Raw genomic sequence first — 24,614 nt, 5'->3', positions numbered from 1 at the left:
TAATTCATCATAATTTCAATTCTTTTGAGATCATTATAATAATCTCATGATTCAATTTTGTAATATAGAAGCTAGTTATGGACATAATTGTTTATGGACATTTGTATTACAAAATTTAACGGTTTTTCTAAGGATCTAAATTATATTTATATGAATTTAATTTAGATCCACAGAAAAAATAAAATTTAAATTATAAGAACGAAATACATATTTCGTTCTTATCATTTTATGTATTATTATTTATTAGGCATGGCAAATAAACGATTGATTCTAGTTTTGCTGTTACACACTCAGTGTATATTTATATATTATATTTGGCCAGAAAGCTCTTTATATATTCAGTACTTGGTATATGGCAGATTATACTGTTAGTTGTGTATTGGTGGATATGATCTAAGTTTTAAGAAAAGTTTTCCAAAACATAATAGTGAAAAAAGCATTTAAATCGACTAAGCTGTTTTTTAGATTACATAAATGTACGGGCTAATATATACACAAAAACTTTAAAGATGCACATTTTTCTAATAATACCTTAAGAAATGTTCTATCGTTTGCATTATATATACTGTGATTGGGGGCAGGAGTTCAAGCTACGCGCGCACCTAGCGCGGCACGTGGCGACAGCGCACGGCGGCGCGGGCGAAGGCGCGCGCCCCGTCATGAAGACGCGCGCCGCCTTCTACCTGCGCGCCTCGCCCTTCACGCGTCTGGCGCGCCGCCTGGCACGCGCGCTGCGCCGCCCGCGCCACTACGCGCGCTCGCCCTTCGCGCCCATCAACTTGCACCAGGTCAAGCATGAGTGCACCGTCGCCATGGCGGGCCTGGGTGCCCCTGCCGCCGGCGCCGAGATGCGTGGCGTGGGCGCTACGGGCGTACCGCGCGCGCGCGGGCCCGTGGGTGCCGTCGCCACACGCCTGGCCGCTGCGCTGGGCACCGCCGCGCCGCGCGCGCAGGACTGGCTCTTGCTCACCCCGCGCGATCGCATGCCCACGCCCAATCATGTCGCCTTCCCCAAGCCGCCCAAGGCGCCGGGTATGTGTGCTGATGTCTTACAACTAAATTGATATTACTCAATTCAGTGAGCTAAAAACTTTTTATGCATTTGTCTCCCTACATTTACTCTTTTCTGTTTTTGTTGTTATTATGATAAATAATTTTAGATTTTTTTATTTTCATAATGATCCGTAGACGGCAGTCTAATATACGAGCGCGTAGTGTCCCGCGCGGAGCAGGAGGCGCGGCGCGCGGAGGCGAGCGCGGGTGCGCTTGCGCTGACGTCGCTGGCGCCACTCGCGCCGCCGCCCGCCGCGCCGCACGCCGCCCTCGCGCCGCACGCACCGCCCGCCCTCAAGCGGCGCGCCTATGACGACATCAACGGACTCGATAGTCAGTATCATGTCATTTGTGGTTTATCTGTATTATTCTGTCTGTCGCTTTAATACTTTATGTCCCTCTTGTCTTTTTGTTGGTTACACTATTGATTATAGATGCAACACAATTTGATGGTAACAACGTATGTAACTAAAAACAACAGAAAATACAATATGAGATCATACGACACAACATTACGATGTCACATAATTATTACAACCCATTTCATTTGATAGCAACATCAATAAACAACAATTAAATAAAATAATGAGGGATTATAATTATATCACCTTTTGATACATTTCTGATTCACCACAGCATTAAAAGTATTATATATTTTTATTTAATTATATATGTAAATTAATCTATACAAAAAAGTCCCTATGATTTTTTTAATTTTAACATGACATGACAACAACACACATTTTGCGATTTATGTTGCTCTCCGTTTTCAGCTAAGCTTACGAACTATTTTTCTAATTTAAAAATTTCTTATAAATTAAATTACAATGTAAAATAAATATTAAAAATCTTTACATAATGTAAAGATACTAAAAGAAAATGTGTATCTATAAGTAAATTTACTCTTAACAAACCTCGCCTAAACAAATTTTGTGAAATATAATAATCTCTATGAGATGTTATTTTTCTTTTTGTGCTGCTTAATTTTGTCGGAGTAGCAACAGGTTTGAAGTCATAACAATATTTTTAACAATAAATCATTATTCCTGTGGTTGTTCTCATTTCCCACCCTCCATGTTTATTGTTATCATACACAGGCTAATACGATTGTAGGTCTAAATATTGTCAAGGGTCTTTGTAACGCCATGCGAAATTACTTAGGAATATTAGAGGTAAACTTGGGGCCATTTAGTGAGTGTACACTGAATGTGTTGTTATATATATATATATATATATATATATATATATATATATATATATATATATAAATTTTTATATTCTCTTCATTATATTATGTGTCTTTTGATCATAGACATGGTTTGTTTTTATTCGGTAGTCAAATGATCAAGAGATGCATTTACTAGAAATGATACAATTAATGACGATCTTTAGACCTTTGTCTGAAGTATCGGAATCGTATCGTTTCTCTAGATGTCGTTACGTAGTACTATTTATTTATACAATGTCTCGAGTGTTAGTGGGTCGGTGCTAACGAAGGGTGTGTGTGGTGTCCCAGGAGGCGGAGCGCGCGGCGGGGCCGCGGGCGCTGGAGAGGCGCACGCGCCACCGCCTGCCAAGCGGCCCAACAAGCACCCGGCGCCCATGCAGCGGCCCTCGCGAGAGCAGTACGCGGCCATGTGCGCGCGCGCGCAGGCCACCGGCCAACCACTGCCCGCGCACGTCTTCACTCATGTATGTCACACGTCACGTAGCTTTGTTCTAGCGATGCCCTCGCGGCTTCGCCCGCTTGAACTCACTAATCTGAATTACTGTTGTTTTTTAAATAATAATATCATTTTAAAACCAATATTTATACTTATATTAAAAAGTGTAAGTATATATGTATCTATAGGATAGTTTCAACCTATTCAGTTACGAATTTTTTAAAATATTTTTGCCGAACAATTATAACTGCAGTATTAATAATGTTTTTTTTATTTTAAACAGATAAATGGTAAACCCACTAACTTGACCGGTCGTGGTGGGCGACGCCACGTCATACCGTGGATGGATGCTCCCGACGACCTCTACTTCAGAGCCACCGAGACCGCCAAGTACGTATATAAATAACATTATATTATAGTTAATGTTAAAGTTGAATTTTAAACTTAATTTTAATTTTAAATTTGAATCATAAAATTATTCATGAGGGAAATTAAATATTTATCTCTTATTTTTTGCTTTTTCTTTGTACATTAATTTAACCTAAAGTGGATATTTATTTTTGTGCAATATGTGCTATATTCTAAAGAATAAATCTACTAAAATCTGGTATATAGTGTAAAATTACTCCATTTCTCATGTTTCATCCAATTCGTGCGGTGAGTGGTGGAACTCAACGCCAGCGTGATAAAAGCAGGAAATAGTGTGGATCCAGTGTAGATTGATAAACCCAGAATTCTCCCACTTTCTTTCTCTCACTCTTTTCTCGCTTTATTTTTAAATTAATATTTTATTTTGCGCCCAGATCCGCCAGACGAACTCTCAGCTGCGGCGAGCTGCGCCGGGGCGCACGCGCTCCTTGGCGGGCGATGCGAGGCGCACAAGGCGCGGGTGCCGCGGCGGGGGCCCCGGCCGTGGGGGCGATGGGGGCGGGCGGCAAGGGGGTGGCAGCGGCGGGGGCGGCGGCGGGCGCGGCGCCGCTGCAGCTCGTGATCCTGGACTGACAGGAGCCGCCGCGCCCGCCGCACGCGCCGCACCCCTACACCATGGAGGCGCTGCTCGCCGACGGCTGAGCCCGCCCGCTGTATATTGCTCGTGTACATAGCCCGCCAGCCGCACGATACCGGACGACGTATTTTTGAAACCGAATCGCCGACGCAGGATTCTGTAGATAATATTTTAAACTATAATGTTCTTATGTGGTTTGATCTGGCGATGAGCAAATAATGTATTTGATACATAAAACGATATGTAAGTCTATTTCATTCGGAGATTCATTGTAGGATAATTTACAATTTTTTTCATAAATAAAGCACAAATTGGAATACTGTGTATTTTATTTCTTTATTGTTTGTCGTTTTTTTTATTGGCATAATGCCTCTGCCGTACCTAAAAACATTATTTTGTTGGCACCTACTCCTTTTCCCGATCTTAAAGCATGTAACTTATCAGTCTACGTAAACCTATTCATATTGTCGAATGCTACAAAAAATTACAGATATAAATTATATAAAACTACCAAGCATTGTTTGTAATTTTCTGAAATTACACTTAAAATAAACTTAAAAAAAAACTGAAATATATTTTTTTTAATAAATTGAAAACTAATACGATATAACCCGTAAGAATCTTAATATCAAAAATAGATATCATCTGTCCACTGTCCATACTTATAAATGAATTCCCCGCGTATTACAGACTTCCGTTAGCCGACGCCCGCCATCATGAATTATTTATAACACGTTTAAATTAAACGTAATAAACTCGTATATTACAAAAACCAGTAAATACAAGGACAGATATATCACTCGAGTGCTCTTTATTTATTATACAGATGAACTTATATCTTTAAGCACACTTATAAAATATAAGTTTTGGTATGACAGTTAATTACTATTGAAGATTTCAAGAAAACATTAAAGATTACACATTAATAATGCTTGTATTTTTTTTATGAATACTTATTGGTTAAATTTACTTGAGTGGCCGTTTACTCATCGCCGTGCTTTGCCTCGACACCAGAGCGAAGAAATGGAAATATAAATTTAAATAAATATTTAATTTCGGGATCGAACCCACAACCAGTCGCGTTTACATTTTCACACTTTGTGTCCCTGTGCCACGACTATCCTCAATATAAACATTATTTATTTATAATTACTCCCTCTACCTACCTTGCTATAGTTATTTACTCCACTATCAACTTTACACTAAATTCGAGACATTGCTTGTTGAGTGGCTGATCAGAAAATGAAAATATTTTATTCTCCAGAATGAAGAACCTTTTAGTAAGTCAGACGGAAGTGGGACAGCTAAGTCTTTCAGCGGAGTGTCTAGAGACAATTTCACTCTGCTTACCTATTATATGCGGAATTAGGCGTAAAATTAAAAATTATTTAGTCTTTAAATGTTATGTTTGCAAATGTTTATGATTATTTTAAAACAATTTTTATTTAAACATCATAATCACCACCTATAATCTATATATAAATTAAATATAACACTTTTGTGAAGACCACAAATGTAGCTTGTAATGCAACAAAAATTGTTATATAACGTGTTGCTTGTGAATAAGGATAGTTTCTCGCTGAAATCAATAAATATCATAACAAAAATAAAACAACACATTTTAAAAAGTTATATTTATTCGAGTACATAACTACATTCTTAATATAAATGGATAATAACTATTATTCTGCATGATAAATATGTTTTAAGTTGTTTTTAAGACACCTGCGTAGTCACGTCTCCGTTCAATTGATAAGCACTATCACATACCTATTATAAATACACTTTTGCATAGAAAAATATTTAACTTTTCAATAAAAGGAGCTAAAACGTCGCGGGCGGGATGCAACTGAGTTTATAATTTGAACCCCCCTACATCATCTATAGTAATACTTGATGGCACATATCTGTACTTGTTGTATATGATCTTTTCATTTCTATATTTTAATGATATTTTTTTTCTTTACATATATCATAAAATTGATTAAACTTTTAACATTATATAAAAAAAGTTGACTTAAATCTATGTTAGACAAATAGTACAGATTAAATCTACATAGATTTCCATTTGTATATAGTTATATATATAAAATGCTCAGCGATTCGTTGTATTGTTGGTAAAAATCTTTAAAAAAAAAGGTGGCTTCCAATTTGAGTATTATTTCGTATCGCGTATTAAAACAATCATGAAAATATACATGTAATTCCAAAGAAGCAGGAGTAAATTATATACATAATTAAATAATAATCAATTTGTGGACATCACTGTTAAGCTAATAAAAAAATACTCTATTCTACAAAAAAAAACACATTTAATGTTGAATAAAATATTAAATTAAAATGAGTCCTATACATACATATATATCGTTCCATATATTATAAGTAATTAATAATTTGTGCGCTGTACAATATTATTATCAAATTCTCGAGTAAATATTATTAAATATATTATTTTAATTAATTTTTTTTACAAATATGAAGACATTTTTAAATCATATTTCGTAACGCTTGTTGAGCACAAATTATTTTTTAATCTATAACAAAGTTAATCTTATACATAACATTATTAATTCGCTTTAAATATTATATTCATTCGATCCAAAGTGACTATTATACAAAGGTCCCGAATTCGGACTTTTGGTACAAGATTCACATTGCAGCTACTTACATGATAATAATAATATAGAAAAATATACATATAAGCTTCCCAATCTATCCACTATAATATATCAGTCTATTAGGAAAGTGAACGAGAATTATAAATGTCAGTTCCATCCCTCGTGTCCGTCCGCGCGTCGAGTGTTTAATTGAGCAGGTTGTTTACTTACATTTACACTAAGTCAACTTTGTTGTAGAGCGGGGTACAGGGTACAGGGCGGACCTCTGGACCTCCGGACCTCCGATACACGAATAATATACAATTCCATTAATGATAACCTGCCTCACTATACATAAGGGGCCATAAATTGTTTACGTCACACGAATTTCACCTTTTTTTATGCCTCTGTCACAGATCGTGGAATAAGGTACTATTTAGAGTGGGGAAATAGGGAGTGACGTCATATATTTTACAATTTTACTTCTAATATTAAATAAAAACACCAGTTCGGGAATTGTTTTTGTTCACACTTTCGTGTTTCAATATATTATATTTTAAAATGAGATGTCACCTAACGTAGGAGTCCCCTCCCCACTCTTTGTCACACAATGTCACACTTCGTCGACCCCCTTCCTGCCCCTAAACGTGTGACATAATCAACGAACGGCCCCTAATCCCATACTAAAATTGCAGTAATCTACCTCTACGTTTAATCTCAGAGCCGCCCCGGCGCGCGGGGGGCGCGACCGCCATACGACACGGCCGCCATAAAATACTCCATACAAAAATACTGTACAATTACAATGATTCGTTATTACATGCGGGCAATGACGCCAATACCCACAATACCACCCATTCACAAATTATATACAATGTCTTTTATTTTACACGCTACCATAAACACACATCCAAATTTGATCCCAATAACTGTAGTCTTTACTCGTTTATTTTCTAAATTAAATAATGAGATCGAACGTATTCATTCTTGCGGGCGTCGCCGAATATGGACCGAAATATATATTTTTTGTACCTAATTTGTATATGATCATATCAAAAATGGACACACGGCCGCGATAGCGATATCTGTACATCGGGAGACTCTAATACGTCCCATTCATAAATATGATATAATATCTTCATCTCTGACAAGGCACTGATCGTTAACAATCGACAACTGTGTTTTGTTCCTTTTAGATCTTAGCGTCCTATACTAAAGTAATAGCCAATGATAAAATATTTAGTCGTAGTTCGAATAATTCGTACGAAAATACACTCGTGACTCTGCATTCATACATTTATACTAAAATAACGCTATTTCAGTACACTATACATAACTCTGTAAATATATAAATGGACCTCCGGACTGGAGTCCTCTTCTCGTATAAAAATATAGTTCGCCCTCGCGGTGCTGGCGAGCGGCGAGATGCGCGCTGGTGCGGGACCGGTGGGTGAGACTGATAGCCGACATTGGAATGTTTAGTCCGACTCCTTTTAGAAAATATAAACATACGAAAATTTACATTGCAGTTCAATTTGCGATTTAATTAATCTAAAAGTCTTTGATTAGCTTTGCATATATTAGGGCCGAGCTCGCGTCCGCGGCGCACTCCTCTGTGGCGACGGAGACCTCGGTCACTTCAGTGCTTCGACAGGTTTAGCGGCAAATCTGAAACCGACCGGATAATTCTATAAATCTATTAATTAAATCATGGTGAAGTTTCAGTGCACACATAAAAGGAACAAACACAAACATTAAGTGATATTTCAAAAATAACTAACACAATTTAGCTTCACGCGGTATCCCTAGCGGGGTAGTCAGAGAGAACGGAACGCCAAACTCTCTACATACCTCTTTCGCCTCGTCCACTGTCATCATCCTCTTCATACATGCCCTTCGGGGGGTCTTTATATTTTTTACGTGGAAGGTCACGTAGTCTAGTATCTTTGATACTGTGTTTTCGAAACTCAACCGAGGTCTCACCCCATCCTCTCTTGGACTAGACTTGTATTTTGCATAATAAAAACGATTTAAGTTAGAAGAGGATATAAAATAGTGTGCGGTACCTGAAGTGGGCTCGTCCCTGGGGATGTGGTCGGTGAGCAGCGGATGCGCGCGCGGCGCCCACGGGCCCGGCGGCGCGTAGTGCATCCACAGCGGCGCAGTGGGTGCGGGCGCGGGCGCGCGGTACACGTGTGGCACGTACCCGTACCCGTACAGGTAGGGCGCGGGGGCGGGCGGCCAGGCGCGCCCAGCGGGCGGGGGCGGTGGCGCGGCGTACGCGCGGTAGGCGGGTGGCGGCGGGGGCGGCGTGGGCGACGGCGCATACCGGTATCGGTAGCCGTCGGGCGACGGACTCAGGTCGGGCGAGTGCACGCTGCTCGGCGACTCCGTCTTGAGCGAGGGCGGGCGCTCGTCTGGCATGCTCAGCAGCGAGTGGATGCTATAGCTGCTCACGTTCTTGGACACAGCGGCGGGCACGGGCGGGGGCGCCTCCTTGCGCGGCGCCGTGCCGTTGTGCGCGCGCGGGGCGTGTGGCGCAGGGGTGGGCGCGTGGCTGGGGCCGGGTGACGGCGGGTACGAGGCTGTGCTGAGCGCGGGAACCGTCTTAGCACGGCGCTTGGTGACCTGGTCCTCGAGGCTCACGCGCTCCATCTCTCGTAGGATACGCTTGCGCGGGGACACCATCATGTGCTCCTGCCGGCAGCTCGCCAGCTTCGCGTTGACGAGGACCGGCAGCGACGCTATTTTCTCCCGAAGCCTGTCGATCGTGCGCGTCAACTCCTTGCGTCTGAACGCCGACCTCGTCTTTTTGTACACTCTTAACTTATGATACTGATATGGTTTTTTAAGTTTCATGTGATAGTATTTTTCCCTATCGAAGTCCGTCCACCGGTCGTCGTCGGCCGTCGGCGCGTCCACGGCGTCCTCGCCGACGTCGCCGTTCCTGCGCGCGTCACAGAGGCCGTTGGGCGCATCGTGGTAGGAGAGGTCGAGGGGGCGCCGGCGCTTGCGGCGCGAGGCGGCGTGTATGTGGTGGTGAAGCAGCGCGGCGGGCCGGCAGTAGTAGAGGGCTAGCTCGCGGGAGAGGTGGCGGCGCGGCGCGGGCTGCTTCCAGCAGTGGTCGCGGTGCGAGGTGCAGGGCGAAGAGTGCAGCGAGGAGTTGTCGTCGGAGAGCGAGAGCGAGGCGCAGGGTGGCGCGGCGTGCGGTGGCGTGGGCGGCGTGGGCGGGGCGGCGGCGGGCGGCCAGAACGTCTTGCGCGGCACCGACACCCAGCCCGCGCGCTCGCCCTCGCGCGCACTCCCTCGCACCAACTCCAAGATAAACTTCCCATCTGCACACATATGAAACGACGCTTCTAAGTATAACGACCATACATTGTAGGGATATAAATGTGTATACATGAAATATAACTAAAAATTTAGCATTGAAAAACTTATTCAATCATAACCTTCTCACATGTGAAAGTCAAATCAAAACTGAATAGCCAGTATATTAACATATTATTTAAGTTTATATTTTGGCAAATATTTAAATATTTTTGAATAGCAGTGAACAAAATAACAAGGTTAAAAAACACTATATAATATGGTAATATTCCAAAATATATATTATTCAAAATATGTCTTATAAAAAGATACATAAGATAACATTTAAATTTTCAAAAAAATTAATGTTTTTACACAATGTTTAAATTAACATTAAATTTTACGAAATGGTATCTCAGTACTATATTGAATTTATGTCTGTGTTATTTATATTTTATTAGACACTTTTGAAGTGACATAAAATAAATAGTGAAAAAATAACATTATATTTGCCTTTTATGATATAGAAACATGTTATTTATATGTATATCTAAAATTAATATACTGAATTCATAAATATACCAAAGATTGAACTCTTAGTCGAACAGTTGGTATATTTCTCAATGGGTCACAATGACAACAAGAAAAAATTAACAGTACATAAATTTGTTTGGTAAATTAAATTTTTAAGCATAGTAATATGTTTAAAATGTCATAAATAGCAAGCAACCTAATTATTTATACAAGATACTGTCCAAATTTCCCACTTTATTACTTAAATTATAACCTCCCACATTATAGTAACTAGTATTGAAAATTTTCTCAATTTTTTGCCATTCATGCAAACAAACATAAAATATCACTTTATTATTATTTACACTTACAAGATTTTTTCTTGTATTATAAAAAAGAGAAAATACACACTATGTTATGTCTACATATGTATACAGAAAAACAGTTTTCTTCCCTTTCAGCTTCTAGCTGTATCCCTCATATAATAGAGTAAGTATTCAAGTTCTTCATCTTGCAACCTAATTCCAAGCATTGCATTTCTGTAGCAGGGAAATGAAAATAATTCATTCAGTCTGTCAGTCAGTTTTTCAACATGTAACTAGGAGAAAATATTACCAAATCCTTACTAAAAATTGATTTTTCAAATATAAAAGTTGAATAATAAATGTATTATCACTAAGCCTTTATATATATAAAGACAAATATACATTTAAATTATATTGGTTAAACACTAAATTATGATTAGAAGCTAACATTGTTATCTTGTGTTTAATTTGCATATCTTGTAATTGACACTTGCCCTAAATGTTTGTTTATAAAACAACAATGTGCTTACTTGGTTCTTCTAGTGTTGTCAATACGATCATATTTACTGAGATACTATCACATTTCTTATGTAATGTATAACATATTTTATGATAAAGGCCTTCAAGGTGCAGTGGGAAGCCACTGTAAAAACGCTGGCTGGTTTGATCATAGGATTGGCATAGAGCTCTGCTAACACACTATATTTTAAAATTGGGTGGAAAGTAAAGAATGAAGCGTCTTAACACAAGGTTCCCCTACCATGCTGTGCACGAAAGAACTAGATGCTGTTTTTTATTATACATATAGCAATACACTATTTACTTTTTTAAATGGTATGCAACGTATGCTATGAAAATTAATTATTTAAAATTGAAAAGGAATAATTTAATGTGTTTATTTACATATTTGTATATGTAAATTCATTCACTCTATTTAAATATAATTATAATAATTTCTAATTTTCTTAATATAGCAGTCTCAGAAATTTTGTTTCATGTTAGTATAGTAATTTATAATATTTTAAGATTTATAAAGTGTAATAACACTTAGGAAAATTTATAATATTCTAAAAGAAGGATTTTTTGTTATATATTTTTTTCATTTTAATGAACTATATAAAAAGGTTATTTATGCTTATATGAAACATTGTAAGAATTTAACTTAAAGTAACATAGTAAGTTCTTTCCGCAAGGATGCTTCCAGCTTCTTACAAAACAACAATAGCACAGAGACTTGCCCACACAATTGGCAACTGCTCACTCAAATGTAGCTGTATATGCTTATCAGAGCATGAATGACTTTCTAGTTTTTATTATTGTATTAGAAATGTAAGCACCTAAAATATCTCCTTCAAACATATGTCAAAAGCAAATATTTACTATTAGAAAATCCTATTGAAAATATAAATTTTGTTTTTAAAAATATCTCAAACGTAATAAATAGCCGAAATAAAACAAAATAAAAAGAACCTTTAAAAAATTTGAGTCTTCCACCCGAAGTAGCGGTAGCGGTAGGTGAACTGTGCACAGGAGGGTCGTCATTGGCACCCTTGCTACTGCTGTTCCCATTCACACCATGTCTTCTGTCTACTTCTTCTGTCATTTTGGTACATGTTGTCAGAGTTGTGTTTGTTCCTTCCTGTATATGCATTTCATTTCTGCTCGCTCATACAGCACACGAGCAACACTTTAGTCCGTTTATTCTCGCCATCTTGCGCCGAGTAGCTACGGCAGCCCGACACACACCACTCGCTGATTTGAACCGACATTCAATATTTCCGTCAGAGTCCTCATCCTATTAGGGACACCTGCGGGAAGCTTGCCTGACACTCTCGTAAACACATTACCGACACGGTGACTTCTGAATTTGGTCACTAATTTGATTGAACTTGTTTACTAGGACACCTTTACGGGTTTGTCACTATTTAAAATACTACAAAACAAAACCGTGATGCCGGATTCCCGATTATAATCGGGCCCACGACACAACTCAATAAAAAGCTGTTCGTTTTTCAGTACATAGTTCATTCACACCCAGCATCCATTTTGATTCGTTCAAAATCCAAATATAATCGTTCATTTTGCCCATAAGTAAACTTGAAAACTGAATGCGTTGTTACATTATACGTTTGAACATTTTTAGTCATGTAATAATTTATGTTTATATACTGTAAGGATTCCTTTTATTAGTTTTGTTTCTGTTGTGCTCTTCAAATGAACAATTTAAAATTAATAACAGTCTTTAAAATTTTAGGAATGCAAAAATATACATGATTTGGTTATTGCTAAATTGTAAGAGTAAATTGTAAAAGTGTTAAAATATGTTTGTATATATAATACTTTAAAGTGTTAAAAACAAAATATAACAATGTATAAAATAAACTAAAAACGAGTATTCCTCAGGCACTTACTATATTTTCATATATTTTTATATCTGTATTCCATATTTTATTATCTGTGTTAAACTTGCCGCCATATTGTATTCTTGTGTTGCTTTTTCATGAACTGCACGCTGTTGTTTTAATAAAACCGATACTATAGAAAAGACAAATTATTTTATTATCATTTATTTAATTAACTTCCTACATCTTAAGCTAAAGTACTAAGCAATAATTAAAATATTCAAAACAGTGTATATCCTTCGTATGTAGTTGCGTGAGTGCATAAATTGTTTTCTTGACACGGTTTTCATTACCGTTTAGAAAGTTGAATCAGTACACGAATACACAATACAATTATGACGGCATCAGAAGTATCATATAATCGCAAAATAATATCAGAAGATTTATCAAATGTTGAATTCGACACCAGCGAAGATGTTGAAGTCATACCTACATTCGATTCTATGGGCTTGCGAGATGAGCTACTACGAGGCATATATACTTATGGTAATATTACAATAATTGTCATATTTTTTTATTTTGTCATAGTCAATATTTTACAATAACTTAATATTTTTAGGTTTCGAAAAGCCATCAGCTATCCAACAACGAAGCATTTTGCCTATTGTAAAAGGACGTGATGTCATAGCTCAAGCCCAATCCGGTACAGGAAAGACAGCTACATTTTCGATATCAATTTTACAGTCATTGGACACCACTCTTCGTGAAACTCAAGTTCTGATTCTTTCACCAACGCGAGAACTGGCTACACAAATTCAAAAAGTTATTTTAGCTTTAGGTGATTTTATGAATGTTCAGTGTCATGCTTGCATTGGAGGAACAAACCTTGGTGAAGACATAAGGAAACTTGATTATGGACAGCATGTTGTCTCTGGAACACCGGGCAGAGTGTTTGGTAAATAAATTGTTTTATACATATTTTATTATAAATTTATGATAAATATACAATCTTATAAATGAAGAATATTTTTTGGATACTAAGATTAAAATGGAAAAGATATAGATCTTTATACTAGTTAAAGCAATTTAGAGATTCCAAAAATTATAACATAAAATCTTAGCTTACTTTTGGACAGTTCCTAGTAAACAAAGAAACAATATTCACTAAAAGTCCACTTGAGGATATTATTCTTATTGCTAAATTTAATTACTAATGTTCATAACTAAGTTGATGAAATTAAAGTAAGTAAGGTTGGAGCCTGGCTTGAGGAGACTTGTTAATTAATTTAAATCTGATGTTTAAATATACAATTCAATATGTTGATGCTTTATTACTTTTTTCTTATTAGTTTTTTTTTCTAGACATGATAAGGAGGCGTGTCCTACGTACTAGATCCCTCAAGATGCTAGTACTTGATGAAGCCGATGAGATGTTAAACAAGGGCTTCAAAGAGCAGATTTATGATGTGTATCGTTATTTGCCACCAGCAACCCAAGTGGTCTTGATATCAGCTACTTTACCCCATGAAATACTTGAAATGACCTCAAAGTTTATGACAGACCCCATAAGGATTCTTGTAAAACGGTAATCATTTGATACCAATAGATATTTTTTTAAATTTATTGTGTGTCACATAGCACTTATCCCTAAATACTTAGCTTTATGATCAGATTCTGGAGGTGGTAGGTTTGATCTCCACTAATGAGTTTTAAATAACTTATTTTTATTTCCTAGCTCATGGAATGTCTTTACACTAAATTTTTACTGTCTGCTAATGGCTATTTCATTTTTATAGCTTAATGTATACATTTTATGCATCCATACATGCATAAAAAAATATTTTCTATTAAGTGTTTTTATATTAATGTTTTATTTCAGTGATGAGTTGACACTAGAAGGTATAAAACAGTTCTTTGTGGCCGTTGAACGTGAAGAATGGAAATTTGACACATTATGTGACTTATATGATACACTAACAATAACACAAGCTGTGATCTTTTGTAACACTAAGAGGAAGGTGGATTGGTTGACGCAGAAAATGCAAGAAGCTAACTTTACTGTCAGTTCAATGCATGGTGATATGCCACAAAAGGAAAGAGACAATATTATGAAAGAATTCAGATCTGGTCAAAGGTAATTTATTTGTTTTTTCTCTTTTTTACTCAATTATTATAATAATTTTTAGATATGTATGTAAGAATTGTTCTAATACAATATTTTCTTCAAATATATTAATTGTTGGGGATATTGTAATCTAAAGCTTTGTATAAAAATTATAATGGATCATTGTGTATGTGTGACTATAAATACCATGTTTGTATGTTTCATCATTACTCAATGATAATGTAATTATTTTCATTTCCTTGCTTTGATACAACAAAATAAGACTACGATTATTATACCACAAATGAAAATCATTGGAGCTCAAGAGCTTTAGAGCTCAAGTAATCAGGAGATTACTTGAGCTCTAAATAATAAAGATATCTTGTTATCTTAAAATTTGATTATTTTTTAGAAATGTCAATTACTTTCAGCCGAGTACTTATCACAACAGATGTATGGGCCAGAGGTATAGATGTGCAGCAGGTGTCACTAGTTATCAATTACGACTTGCCCAACAACCGTGAGTTGTATATACACAGGATTGGTAGGTCTGGTCGTTTCGGTCGTAAGGGTGTCGCCATCAACTTCGTAAAGTCCGATGACATCAGGATTTTAAGAGACATTGAACAGTACTACTCAACACAGATTGATGAGATGCCTATGAATGTAGCCGACTTAATATAGTTTTGTAATACCCACAATATCATGTTTGATGTCAAAAGTCAACATTGCTCCACACATTGTTTAAATTATATTGAATAGTGTTACATTTATTTCTAATAAACATAGAACTTATATACTGGGTTTTATTTTGCTCTTCACTCTTCTTGCAAGCAGATTTGATTTCTGTATAAAGTTAAGAATCATTAGATTTTGTCTTATTACTCATAAATAATAAAATAAACAAAGTTTTATACATTTTAACCACTTTATTAATATATTAAAAGCACAGCAAATTTTCAAAGCAACCAAGCCTTTATAAAATATACAAGAATCTACCTCAACATTAAAGTAGACAATCTCTTAAGTAATGTCACCAATATTTGTTTATATTCTAATAAATATAGTTAATTTTCAAGGCTAAGCTCCTGGAATGTCACCATTTTAATACAAGTGGAATAGTAAAACAAGATATTATAAATTATTTACAACAAGATGTCCAAATAATAAGCAAGAAAAAAATATTTACAAAGTTCTACAAATTTTACAAGTTTCTGGTTTAAAAGTATTAACTAAATGTTACATATTATACATGTTATACTATGTGCATATAACAAAATACAAAATTATGATTATTTACAAATTCACAAGGAAGCACTTAAAATCATATTATATTGAGTGATATTTTATTACATATGCCTTCAAGACTAATAAAAACCAATTTTAAGGCACAAATTGAAAGTAATTTTGAAATTTATTAATTTAGTTTATATTACATACTTTAAGAAGAGACATACAATATTTTATTGTTTTTAATTTCATAAAACTCCACACAAACATTCTATTATAAATTTGATAATACTATTAATAGGCATAGGAAAATATCCCAGTAAAAATCTTATAACACTTCAAAGATGTGGACAAAAAATGTAAAATTGAACTTACTCCATGGCGAGCATAGTATGTATCATTATTATATTTTCATAAATTTATTCTATTTGTGGCCCTGTATTGGCATAGGCATTCCAGCGCCTGAAGATAAATATTCCAATAGCTCCAAGCAGCAATGCTACAAGAATCTCTGTCAATTGTTCCAAGAAGCTAGTAGACGACTCTGAAGACTGTTGGGTGTACGGTACATTCTGAGGCTCAAAAGCTGGTTCAGTTGGAGGTTTTGATGCTTGCTCCTCTTCACCTTTAAATGCAATTTGATTTAGTACTGATTGTTCTTCTTCTGTAGGAGGTTTGGCTGCCATTGATGACAACAAGTTTTCTATTTCACCGCATTGAGGACAGACCCAACTTGTTGATTTTTTTGCAAGAACCTTTCGCTCTGCAGAAGTGTAATCTAGTGAACCAATGGTCCCTTCGGCTGGAGTTGGCATAAACGCTATTAAAGCTAATAATGCTGTTCTTATTGACCATGAAGGCTGCCATGTCTCTGGATGGTGACCAGAAATGGATAAACATATCTTTTTATTAACTTCGAATCTACCATTTGGTGTTAAAAGAATAATATGAGGAGGATGCATGGGATACTCTTTGGGAAGTAATATTCTTCCGTGGTATATGCCACCTTCAAAATCTGTTCCCCTGGGACCACGTACTGTGAAATGCCACTCAAATAAATTATCTTCAAGAGGTCTTGCACAATATTCATCGGTAGCTTCTGCTAATTCGATAGCTTCTCGCATAAGGCGTTTTACGCCAGGACACTTTGTGTTATATTTTTCAACCATTTCTGCCATATTTTATTTAAATAATAAATTAAATAACAAAAAATGTCAAATCTCAACAATGATTTAATATAATATACAAGTAAATTTCTCAATGTTGTGATAAATTAAATGAAATATTGAATCGTGACGAAAGAGTAGATAAGTGTAGAAACAGATCACAACAATTCACCAATGAGAAATGCACAGATGTTGGAAACTGGAAGCTAATGACATATAATTAGGTTTCAGAAGTGAAATATCAAAAGAAAACTACACAACACTAATGTTACAAATACAATCTTATTTATTAAAAATCTAAATAACTATAAAATGAAGTATAAATAACTAGAAACTTATATAAAACACCAACAACATTCGAAAACACATATAGGTATTTACTCAGTGTTAATTATAGCAGCTCTTTTAACCAATTCACAATATTTATTAATTAAAACATTTAAATTACTTTATAACTTGCTAATAATGATCTATTAACAACCTAGTAACAAATCACATCGACTACAACACGTGTAACCTCAAGTATATGAGAGCCAAATATGTCTTCCCGCTTAAATTAGTAACTTAATAATAAAATGAAAAGAGCGGGAGCGGAAGACATTGACATTGACACATTGCAGTACTATATTTGACAGTTGACATTTGTAGCACAGAAGTCTCCTAACTCGGCCATTCTGACCCTGCGTCGTCCCCGACGTAGCTGATCCAGTTGCCTGATCACATGCTGGTGCATCCCGATTAGCCCCAAAGTCATCAGCGTCGTTTCATGGCTGTATTGATGAAAATTCTACAGTAGTACCATATTCGCTGTCTTCATCATCTAAAATTTTAAGTTTATAAATGTCTAAAGATTACAACATAAACGGATAGGCAATCAAAATGTACAGACAAAAGATATAAAAATAAAAAGTTTTGAGAGCTCTCATTTTTAACCCTGTAAAATCTTCATATCCAAGTATGTTCAGTCTGGTGCAGCAAACTCTGGAACCTGTGAACAGAACAGTCAGAAGGCGTCCCCTCTGTCTGCCAGGACCAAACGTCCACATAGACGTCACATGGTCCACAATGACCAAACGTTCACACAGACGTCACATGGTCCACAATGACCAAACGTTCACATAGACGTCACATGGTCCACAATGACCAAACGTTCACATAGTCGTCACATGGTCCACAATGACCAAACGTTCACATAGACGTCACATGGTCCACAATGACCAAACGTTCACATAGACGTCACATGGTCCACAATGACCAAACGTTCACATAGACGTCACATGGTCCACAATGACCAAACGTTCACATAGACGTCACATGGTCCACAATGACCAAACGTTCACATAGACGTCACATGGTCCACAATGACCAAACGTCAGCAAGGACCAAATGTCCACCTTGACCAAATATCCACAAGAACCAAACGTCCACATGGGCGTCACATGGTCCACAAGGACCAAACGTCCACATGAATGTCACATGGTCCACAAGGCCATAATGTCAGCAAGGACCAAATGTCCACCTTGACCAAATATCCACAAGAACCAAACGTCCACATGGGCGTCACATGGTCCACAAGGACCAAACGTCCACATGAATGTCACATGGTCCACAAGGCCATAATGTCAGCAAGGACGAAACATCCTTCAGAGCCAAACGCTCTTCACAAAATCTTTCAGGGCCACACACCCGTCAAAATTTCTCAGGCCATATGTCTCTTCAGACCAAACGTCTGTTACAAGTCAAAGTCAAAACACCCAACCCAACCCCATGTCTGTGCCCAAAGGGACCACACATCCAATTGAACTCAATAAACAAACTGCCACATTACACCAGTATTGTACACTAAGCCCCACCTTGGTTGTCACACAAAAATTAAACAATTAGAAAAAGAATTAATGGAGGAAGAGAAAAAATAAAATGTCAGTCTGTATGTATGTAAACATGTAATGATTTAGAAAGAAATTGTGCTAGACAACAAAGCAAGAATTAGTGCAATACAGTTAAAATAACTTGTCAATGAAAAAGGCAGTACATATTTCCAGTCACTAATCCCCATGCCATTGTACCATGTTAGAGCTCCTCAAGTGGTTTAACTACCACCACTCAATAATTAATTGCCTCAGTCTTATAGAAGCTCGGCCTAACCTGACCTCTATTTATAATTCAACCAACATGTTCAATTTCTGTTGAAGTAATAAACATATTCGAAATTTTATGGGAAAATCGGTTTTTTTTTTTGTTTGAGTATTAATAGTAACTGAATCCCATCATAACGCATTATCAACACGTCATCAACATATTCTAAAACATGACCACATTCAATATGTGTTTACATAAAATATAACAACATTCAACACATGTTTACATAAAATATTCATAACCACCACCACCACCAAATTATCCGTGTGTGATCATCAATCAAAGGGAGAAGATAGCATCCTCCGATATTCAACCCTTTCAGTGCCCCACAATCAACACATATACACACTTTAGATTGCACCCTCCAACACACATACTACACTCCTCTCTTCAAGATAGCTGACAATTTCATATACTTTAAGCTTTTCCCCACCCCATAGGGAAGATAAGCATTTTCCCATATTTACCGTTGTTTGCACATTTAATGGCATCGGCGACCGAATAATGTGAAAATTTATTTATTATGTACATAAGAGAATCCAGCTAATAACTTAAGTGGTACATTAATGTGCTGCCAAACGCAGAATGTGCTGACAGACACTTCAATACAGACACACTTCACACTTCAGACCAGAACAATAGATATTCCTAGGCATTGTTTACTCCTCACTAATTAAGTTGTCTGAATTTGTCTTCTATATCATAAACAATAAATTATTATTTACTATAAACATTCTTCTGGTTTCAATTTCCCATTTTAATCTGTTTAAAATAATTCAAACTCCTTAACCTCATAATAGAAGTACACAGAAATCTTTTGCTACAATAATCTCTCCCACTAATTACTTTTATAGCCATTAATAGAGATAAGTCTAAATATTGTATCCTCAGTAATATAAGTAATAGTTGTAAACTTAGTCTTAGCAAAAATTATATATGTAGTAATCATAATGAACTTGATGTAATCGATAATCCTATTTGTGAAACTGAAATTATGTCTATGTATGTTATGGCTTTTAATTCACTTCCTACTATTTGTAAAACAAATTTTATTTTAGGAAATTTACATTTTTGTCAATCACTAGGTAATAATTGATGGGTCTTTATTTATTCAAATCTACTAAATTGCATGTTAATTGTAATAACAATGATTTCAATGTAACTTTATTTGACACTGGAATTTTAACTTTGAAGCTGAATTTATTTACTCAGAATGTTACCTACAACATATGTTACAGATGTAATTAATTAATTATTAATATTTAGTCTCCATATACATTCTACCATTAGGCATGAAAATATTACATTTGGTTTTATTAACATAAAATTTACAATTTTTATATTTACTTGTTATGTAAAATTTATTAGTTCAATTAATCCAACAATTAAATTAAATTCTACTCATTCTGATTTCAATCGTATAGCAGACAATTGTTGCAATTGCACATAAATTAAAAATATTAATAATTCTAATTTGTTTAATTTAATAAATCCTAAGTTATATATAAGGTTTGCACCCTTATCTGCAGCATTGCATCACTTCAATACTATGTATGTATTAATAAGTCATTAGTATAAAACATAGTTAGTCTACCTGAAACTCTCCTAACAGCCACACATTTTCCTATCTCCACTGTGACTCAATTCTATTTGTTTTATGATTGAGACTTTAATTAATATGTTTTAAATTATTACCAAATCTCTTTTTAATTGATTAAATCTTTTTTTTTTTTTTAAAACAACTTTAAGCCAAATGTACATAACAGCACACACATTCTACATACAATAACATCAGCATCTATAATAACTAGAACAGGCATGCAAGATCTCGGAACACCTATCAAGTCAGTTCCAAGTGAGAACTCATCAATAGCCAGGGGCACAAAACCATTTCCTGCCAACAAAGTAACAGTGTTACTCACCCTCCAAGTGAGAGCTGATCAATAGCCAAGGAAACAAAACCATTTCCTTCCAACAAAGTAACAGTATTACTCACCCTTCAAGTGAGAGCTCATCAATAGCCAAGGAAACAAAACCATTTCCTTCCAACAAAGTAACAGTATTACTCACTCTCTAAGGTACAGTTTATTGGTTCTCCCTCACACAACAAACATTTCAGAACAAACAAAGGTTACAAGTCATACTGCTACCATTCCTAGGTTTCCTTATCCAATGTTACTCACACCCCCTTCACCAACAATAAAATTGTTCCAATCTAAAAGAATTGTGTAACGGACGCCCAATTATTAAGCTATGAATCTCTTGTCTTTCTTTTTTTTTTTTAGTCACTATGAATTATGCTCAACTGGCAAGCTCGAAACGCCATATATCAAGAATTTAATTCAATTCACTAAGCCCTATATACATTGACAAGAATCATCTCAAGGCAAACTGGCACCCGTCTCTCCTCTAGCACACTAAGCACAACCGCAGGACTCTTCAGAATCAGCCTGCATAAAACATCAACCACCTATGATCACCAGTAATCACTCACTCACTCATTCAATCATGAACATCACCCTTAAGGCACCCAGAGTCATGTGATAAACATTCTGAATCATTCCAGTTATTAGTACTTCTAACCCTCTCCACCTCCTCACACTATAGTTCAATATTATTGATAACAGCGTCAGTTTGATATAAAATAGTTTTGTATTATTCAACTATTTAAAGATTTTATTGCATCAGAAAGATTAAGGGCTACCTTGGTAACCCCTGAAGTACATTGATAAGGCGATGAGGTATCAGAGGCCATACTTTCAGATAATGCACCTTTGGGAAAAGTATCAAATCTAACAGTTAATCATTTAAATTTGTTTTTAACAAACTAGCATGACAGGTTGAATTATGAGGAGAAATATTACTTTTTACCTTTTTCAAGTTTGTCTAATCTCCAAAGAAATGCATTGTAATGCTCACCAGTAGAGGCACTCAGATACCTGGAGACACACAGAGACGCGTCGCGCATTGCAAACAGAAGCGCGCATACACGTGCGGGGACGCGTCGCTCATCAGTATCAGAGGCGCGCAGACACGCGCAGGAACTGCATCGAGAGCAGTGGCGCGCAGATACGCGCGGGGACCGCATCGAGAGCAGTGGCGCGCAGATATGCGCGGGGACCGCATCACAAGCAGTCTCGCAGACGCATCGCACATTGCGAGCAGAGGGTGTGCAGACGCACACCAAGATGCGCAGGAATGCGTCGCACATCGCGAGCTGAGGGCGTGCAGAGGCACACCAAGACGCCCAGGTAAGCGTCGCACATCGCGAGCTGAGCGCGTGCAGAGGCACACCAAGACGCGCAGGAAAGCGTCGCGCATCGCGAGCTGAGATCGTGCAGAGGCACACCAAGACGCGCAAGAAAGCGTCGCGCATCGCGAGCTGAGGTCATGCAGAGGCACACCAAGACGCTCAGGTAAGCGTCGCGCATCGCGAGCTGAGCGCGTGCAGAGGCACACCAAGACGCGCAGGAAAGCGTCGCGCATCGCGAGCTGAGGTCGTGCAGAGGCACACCAAGACGCGCAGGAAAGCGTCGCGCATCGCGAGCTGAGGTCGTGCAGAGGCACACCAAGACGCGCAGGAAAGCGTCGCGCATCGCGAGCTGAGGTCGTGCAGAGGCACACCAAGACGCGCAGGAAAGCGTCGCGCATCGCGAGCTGAGGTCGTGCAGAGGCACACCAAGACGCTCAGGTAAGCGTCGCGCATCGCGAGCGAAGGGCGTACAGAGGTACACCAAGACGCCCAGGTAAGCGTTGCACATCGCCAGCAGAGGTACACAGAGACGCGCGGGGACGCGTCACTTGTCGTGGGAGCAGAAGCACCTCATAGCGGCACGGCGGCGGCATGAATGTCCTGCAACAGCACCTTGAAAGCACCAGCGCGAGCGCTCGAGACACCCTTAGCGCTCGAGTCTCATAACGTGGCCTTCAAATGACTTAACCTATCTCGCTAACCGCGACCACGTGTCGTGTCCGGTCGACGTGATTTGTTTTGTGATTTACCTCCAGCATCACCCATATTTAACACTGTATTTCTGTATAGGCAATAAATAATTTAAGAAAAGAAAAATGATGAAACTGGTGTTTTATTTGCTTTCACAAAAATAACAAAATTATAAAGTACAAGGATCTGGCCTGATGGGCTTAGATAGGTATCCCACTTCTGAAATTAGGTTTCAGAAGTGAAATATCAAAAGAAAACTACACAACACTAATGTTACAAATACAATCTTATTTATTAAAAATCTAAATAACTATAAAATGAAGTATAAATAACTAGAAACTTATATAAAACACCAACAACATTCGAAAACACATATAGGTATTTACTCAGTGTTAATTATAGCAGCTCTTTTAACCAATTCACAATATTTATTAATTAAAACATTTAAATTACTTTATAACTTGCTAATAATGATCTATTAACAACCTAGTAACAAATCACATCGACTACAACACGTGTAACCTCAAGTATATGAGAGCCAAATATGTCTTCCCGCTTAAATTAGTAACTTAATAATAAAATGAAAAGAGCGGGAGCGGAAGACATTGACATTGACACATTGCAGTACTATATTTGACAGTTGACATTTGTAGCACAGAAGTCTCCTAACTATATAATAAATAAATTTGCATTGCAAATTGGATCCAAATTAAAATATTGTTAATCAAATTATCTAAGTTTTGTTTAAAATAAAATGAATCTCTTGAGATTTTTGTTAATAATTTAACATAACTTTAACAAGCTACTAACATATTTATTTAATAATTTTTAAACATATAAAAAATTAAGAAATTTATTTTTTAGCATTACTTTGATAATGCATATATCCATATTATACGGATTTATATACATATAATTTTATCTTCTTTACGTACATAAACATTTTTATAATTTATTTGAATTAGATTTATTTACATAATGACTCTTGTCGTTAGTTAAATTTAATGGATTTTTGTATACAATTGCAATGATACAATCAGATATGTTTTAAATAAAGTATAAAAGTAGTATTAGTAATTAACATATTATTTAATCTTTACGAAATAACTCTTATTTATTATATTTTTATCGATTTTTATTTTAAATGCCAAATAACTGGGGTGAATAGAAAAAAAACTGTGAAATTCTTATATGCAATGATTTATAATGAATGAATATAAAATCACATTTTACTGTGTGGTAA

General features: G+C 36.7%; 5 protein-coding genes and 1 long non-coding RNA gene across 10 annotated transcripts in view; 3 read left to right on the top strand and 3 right to left on the bottom strand.

The window, feature by feature from the left end:
- The window catches only part of MTA1-like (metastasis associated 1-like), a 56,949-nt gene extending 52,909 nt beyond the window's left edge, over positions 1–4,040 (top strand). For 2 of the 3 annotated variants that reach the window (XM_085189225.1, XM_085189224.1), the window contains exons 12-16: positions 582–1,032; positions 1,189–1,386; positions 2,570–2,745; positions 3,001–3,107; positions 3,521–4,040. In XM_085189225.1, the coding sequence (XP_085045351.1) occupies positions 582–1,032; positions 1,189–1,386; positions 2,570–2,745; positions 3,001–3,107; positions 3,521–3,719 (1,131 nt within the window). In that variant the 3' untranslated portion in view covers positions 3,720–4,040. Of the gene's footprint in view, positions 1–581; positions 1,033–1,188; positions 1,387–2,057; positions 2,254–2,569; positions 2,746–3,000; positions 3,108–3,520 lie in introns of those variants that run through there. The other variant, XM_085189226.1, reaches the window with a different exon arrangement.
- Positions 4,041–5,342: 1,302 nt separating this feature from the next.
- On the bottom strand, positions 5,343–12,624 carry LOC146536966 (uncharacterized). The gene is made up of 3 exons (XM_085189217.1): positions 11,918–12,624; positions 8,387–9,655; positions 5,343–7,988 (listed from the first exon to the last, which is right to left on the bottom strand). Exons 1-3 carry the CDS (start codon positions 12,096–12,098, stop codon positions 7,960–7,962), a joined length of 1,479 nt encoding a protein of 492 aa, XP_085045343.1. The 5' UTR covers positions 12,099–12,624; the 3' UTR covers positions 5,343–7,959.
- A 296-nt stretch (positions 12,625–12,920) lies between these two features.
- Positions 12,921–15,690, top strand: LOC146536965 (eukaryotic initiation factor 4A-III). The gene is made up of 5 exons (XM_085189218.1): positions 12,921–13,335; positions 13,409–13,744; positions 14,152–14,374; positions 14,669–14,923; positions 15,325–15,690. Exons 1-5 carry the CDS (start codon positions 13,185–13,187, stop codon positions 15,575–15,577), a joined length of 1,218 nt encoding a protein of 405 aa, XP_085045344.1. The 5' UTR covers positions 12,921–13,184; the 3' UTR covers positions 15,578–15,690.
- A 112-nt stretch (positions 15,691–15,802) lies between these two features.
- LOC146536964 (ubiquitin-conjugating enzyme E2 J1-like) lies at positions 15,803–17,469 on the bottom strand. The gene has a single exon (XM_085189223.1). It carries the CDS (start codon positions 17,299–17,301, stop codon positions 16,543–16,545), a length of 759 nt encoding a protein of 252 aa, XP_085045349.1. The 5' UTR covers positions 17,302–17,469; the 3' UTR covers positions 15,803–16,542.
- An 83-nt stretch (positions 17,470–17,552) lies between these two features.
- Positions 17,553–23,079, bottom strand: LOC146536963 (uncharacterized). 3 transcript variants are annotated; one of them, XM_085189220.1, is made up of 2 exons: positions 22,368–23,079; positions 17,553–18,109 (listed from the first exon to the last, which is right to left on the bottom strand). In XM_085189220.1, exons 1-2 carry the CDS (start codon positions 23,077–23,079, stop codon positions 18,054–18,056), a joined length of 768 nt encoding a protein of 255 aa, XP_085045346.1. In that variant the 3' UTR covers positions 17,553–18,053. The 3 variants fall into 3 exon arrangements, with proteins under 3 accessions (XP_085045346.1, XP_085045347.1, XP_085045348.1); XM_085189221.1 differs by having other exon boundaries at positions 22,300–22,982; XM_085189222.1 differs by having other exon boundaries at positions 22,348–22,982.
- Positions 21,148–23,952, top strand: LOC146536962 (uncharacterized). The gene is made up of 2 exons (XR_014878197.1): positions 21,148–23,119; positions 23,175–23,952. It is a non-coding gene; the product is annotated as an uncharacterized LOC146536962 (long non-coding RNA).
- Positions 23,953–24,614: the final 662 nt, after the last annotated feature.

The sequence above is a fragment of the Heliconius melpomene genome, chromosome 8, assembly GCF_056956725.1.
Source record: "Heliconius melpomene rosina isolate 202511_hmr_F chromosome 8, ASM5695672v1, whole genome shotgun sequence".
Lineage (NCBI taxonomy): Eukaryota > Metazoa > Arthropoda > Insecta > Lepidoptera > Nymphalidae > Heliconius > Heliconius melpomene.
Note: the sequence above shows the minus strand (reverse complement) of the source record. Positions and strands in the feature narration are given on the sequence as shown.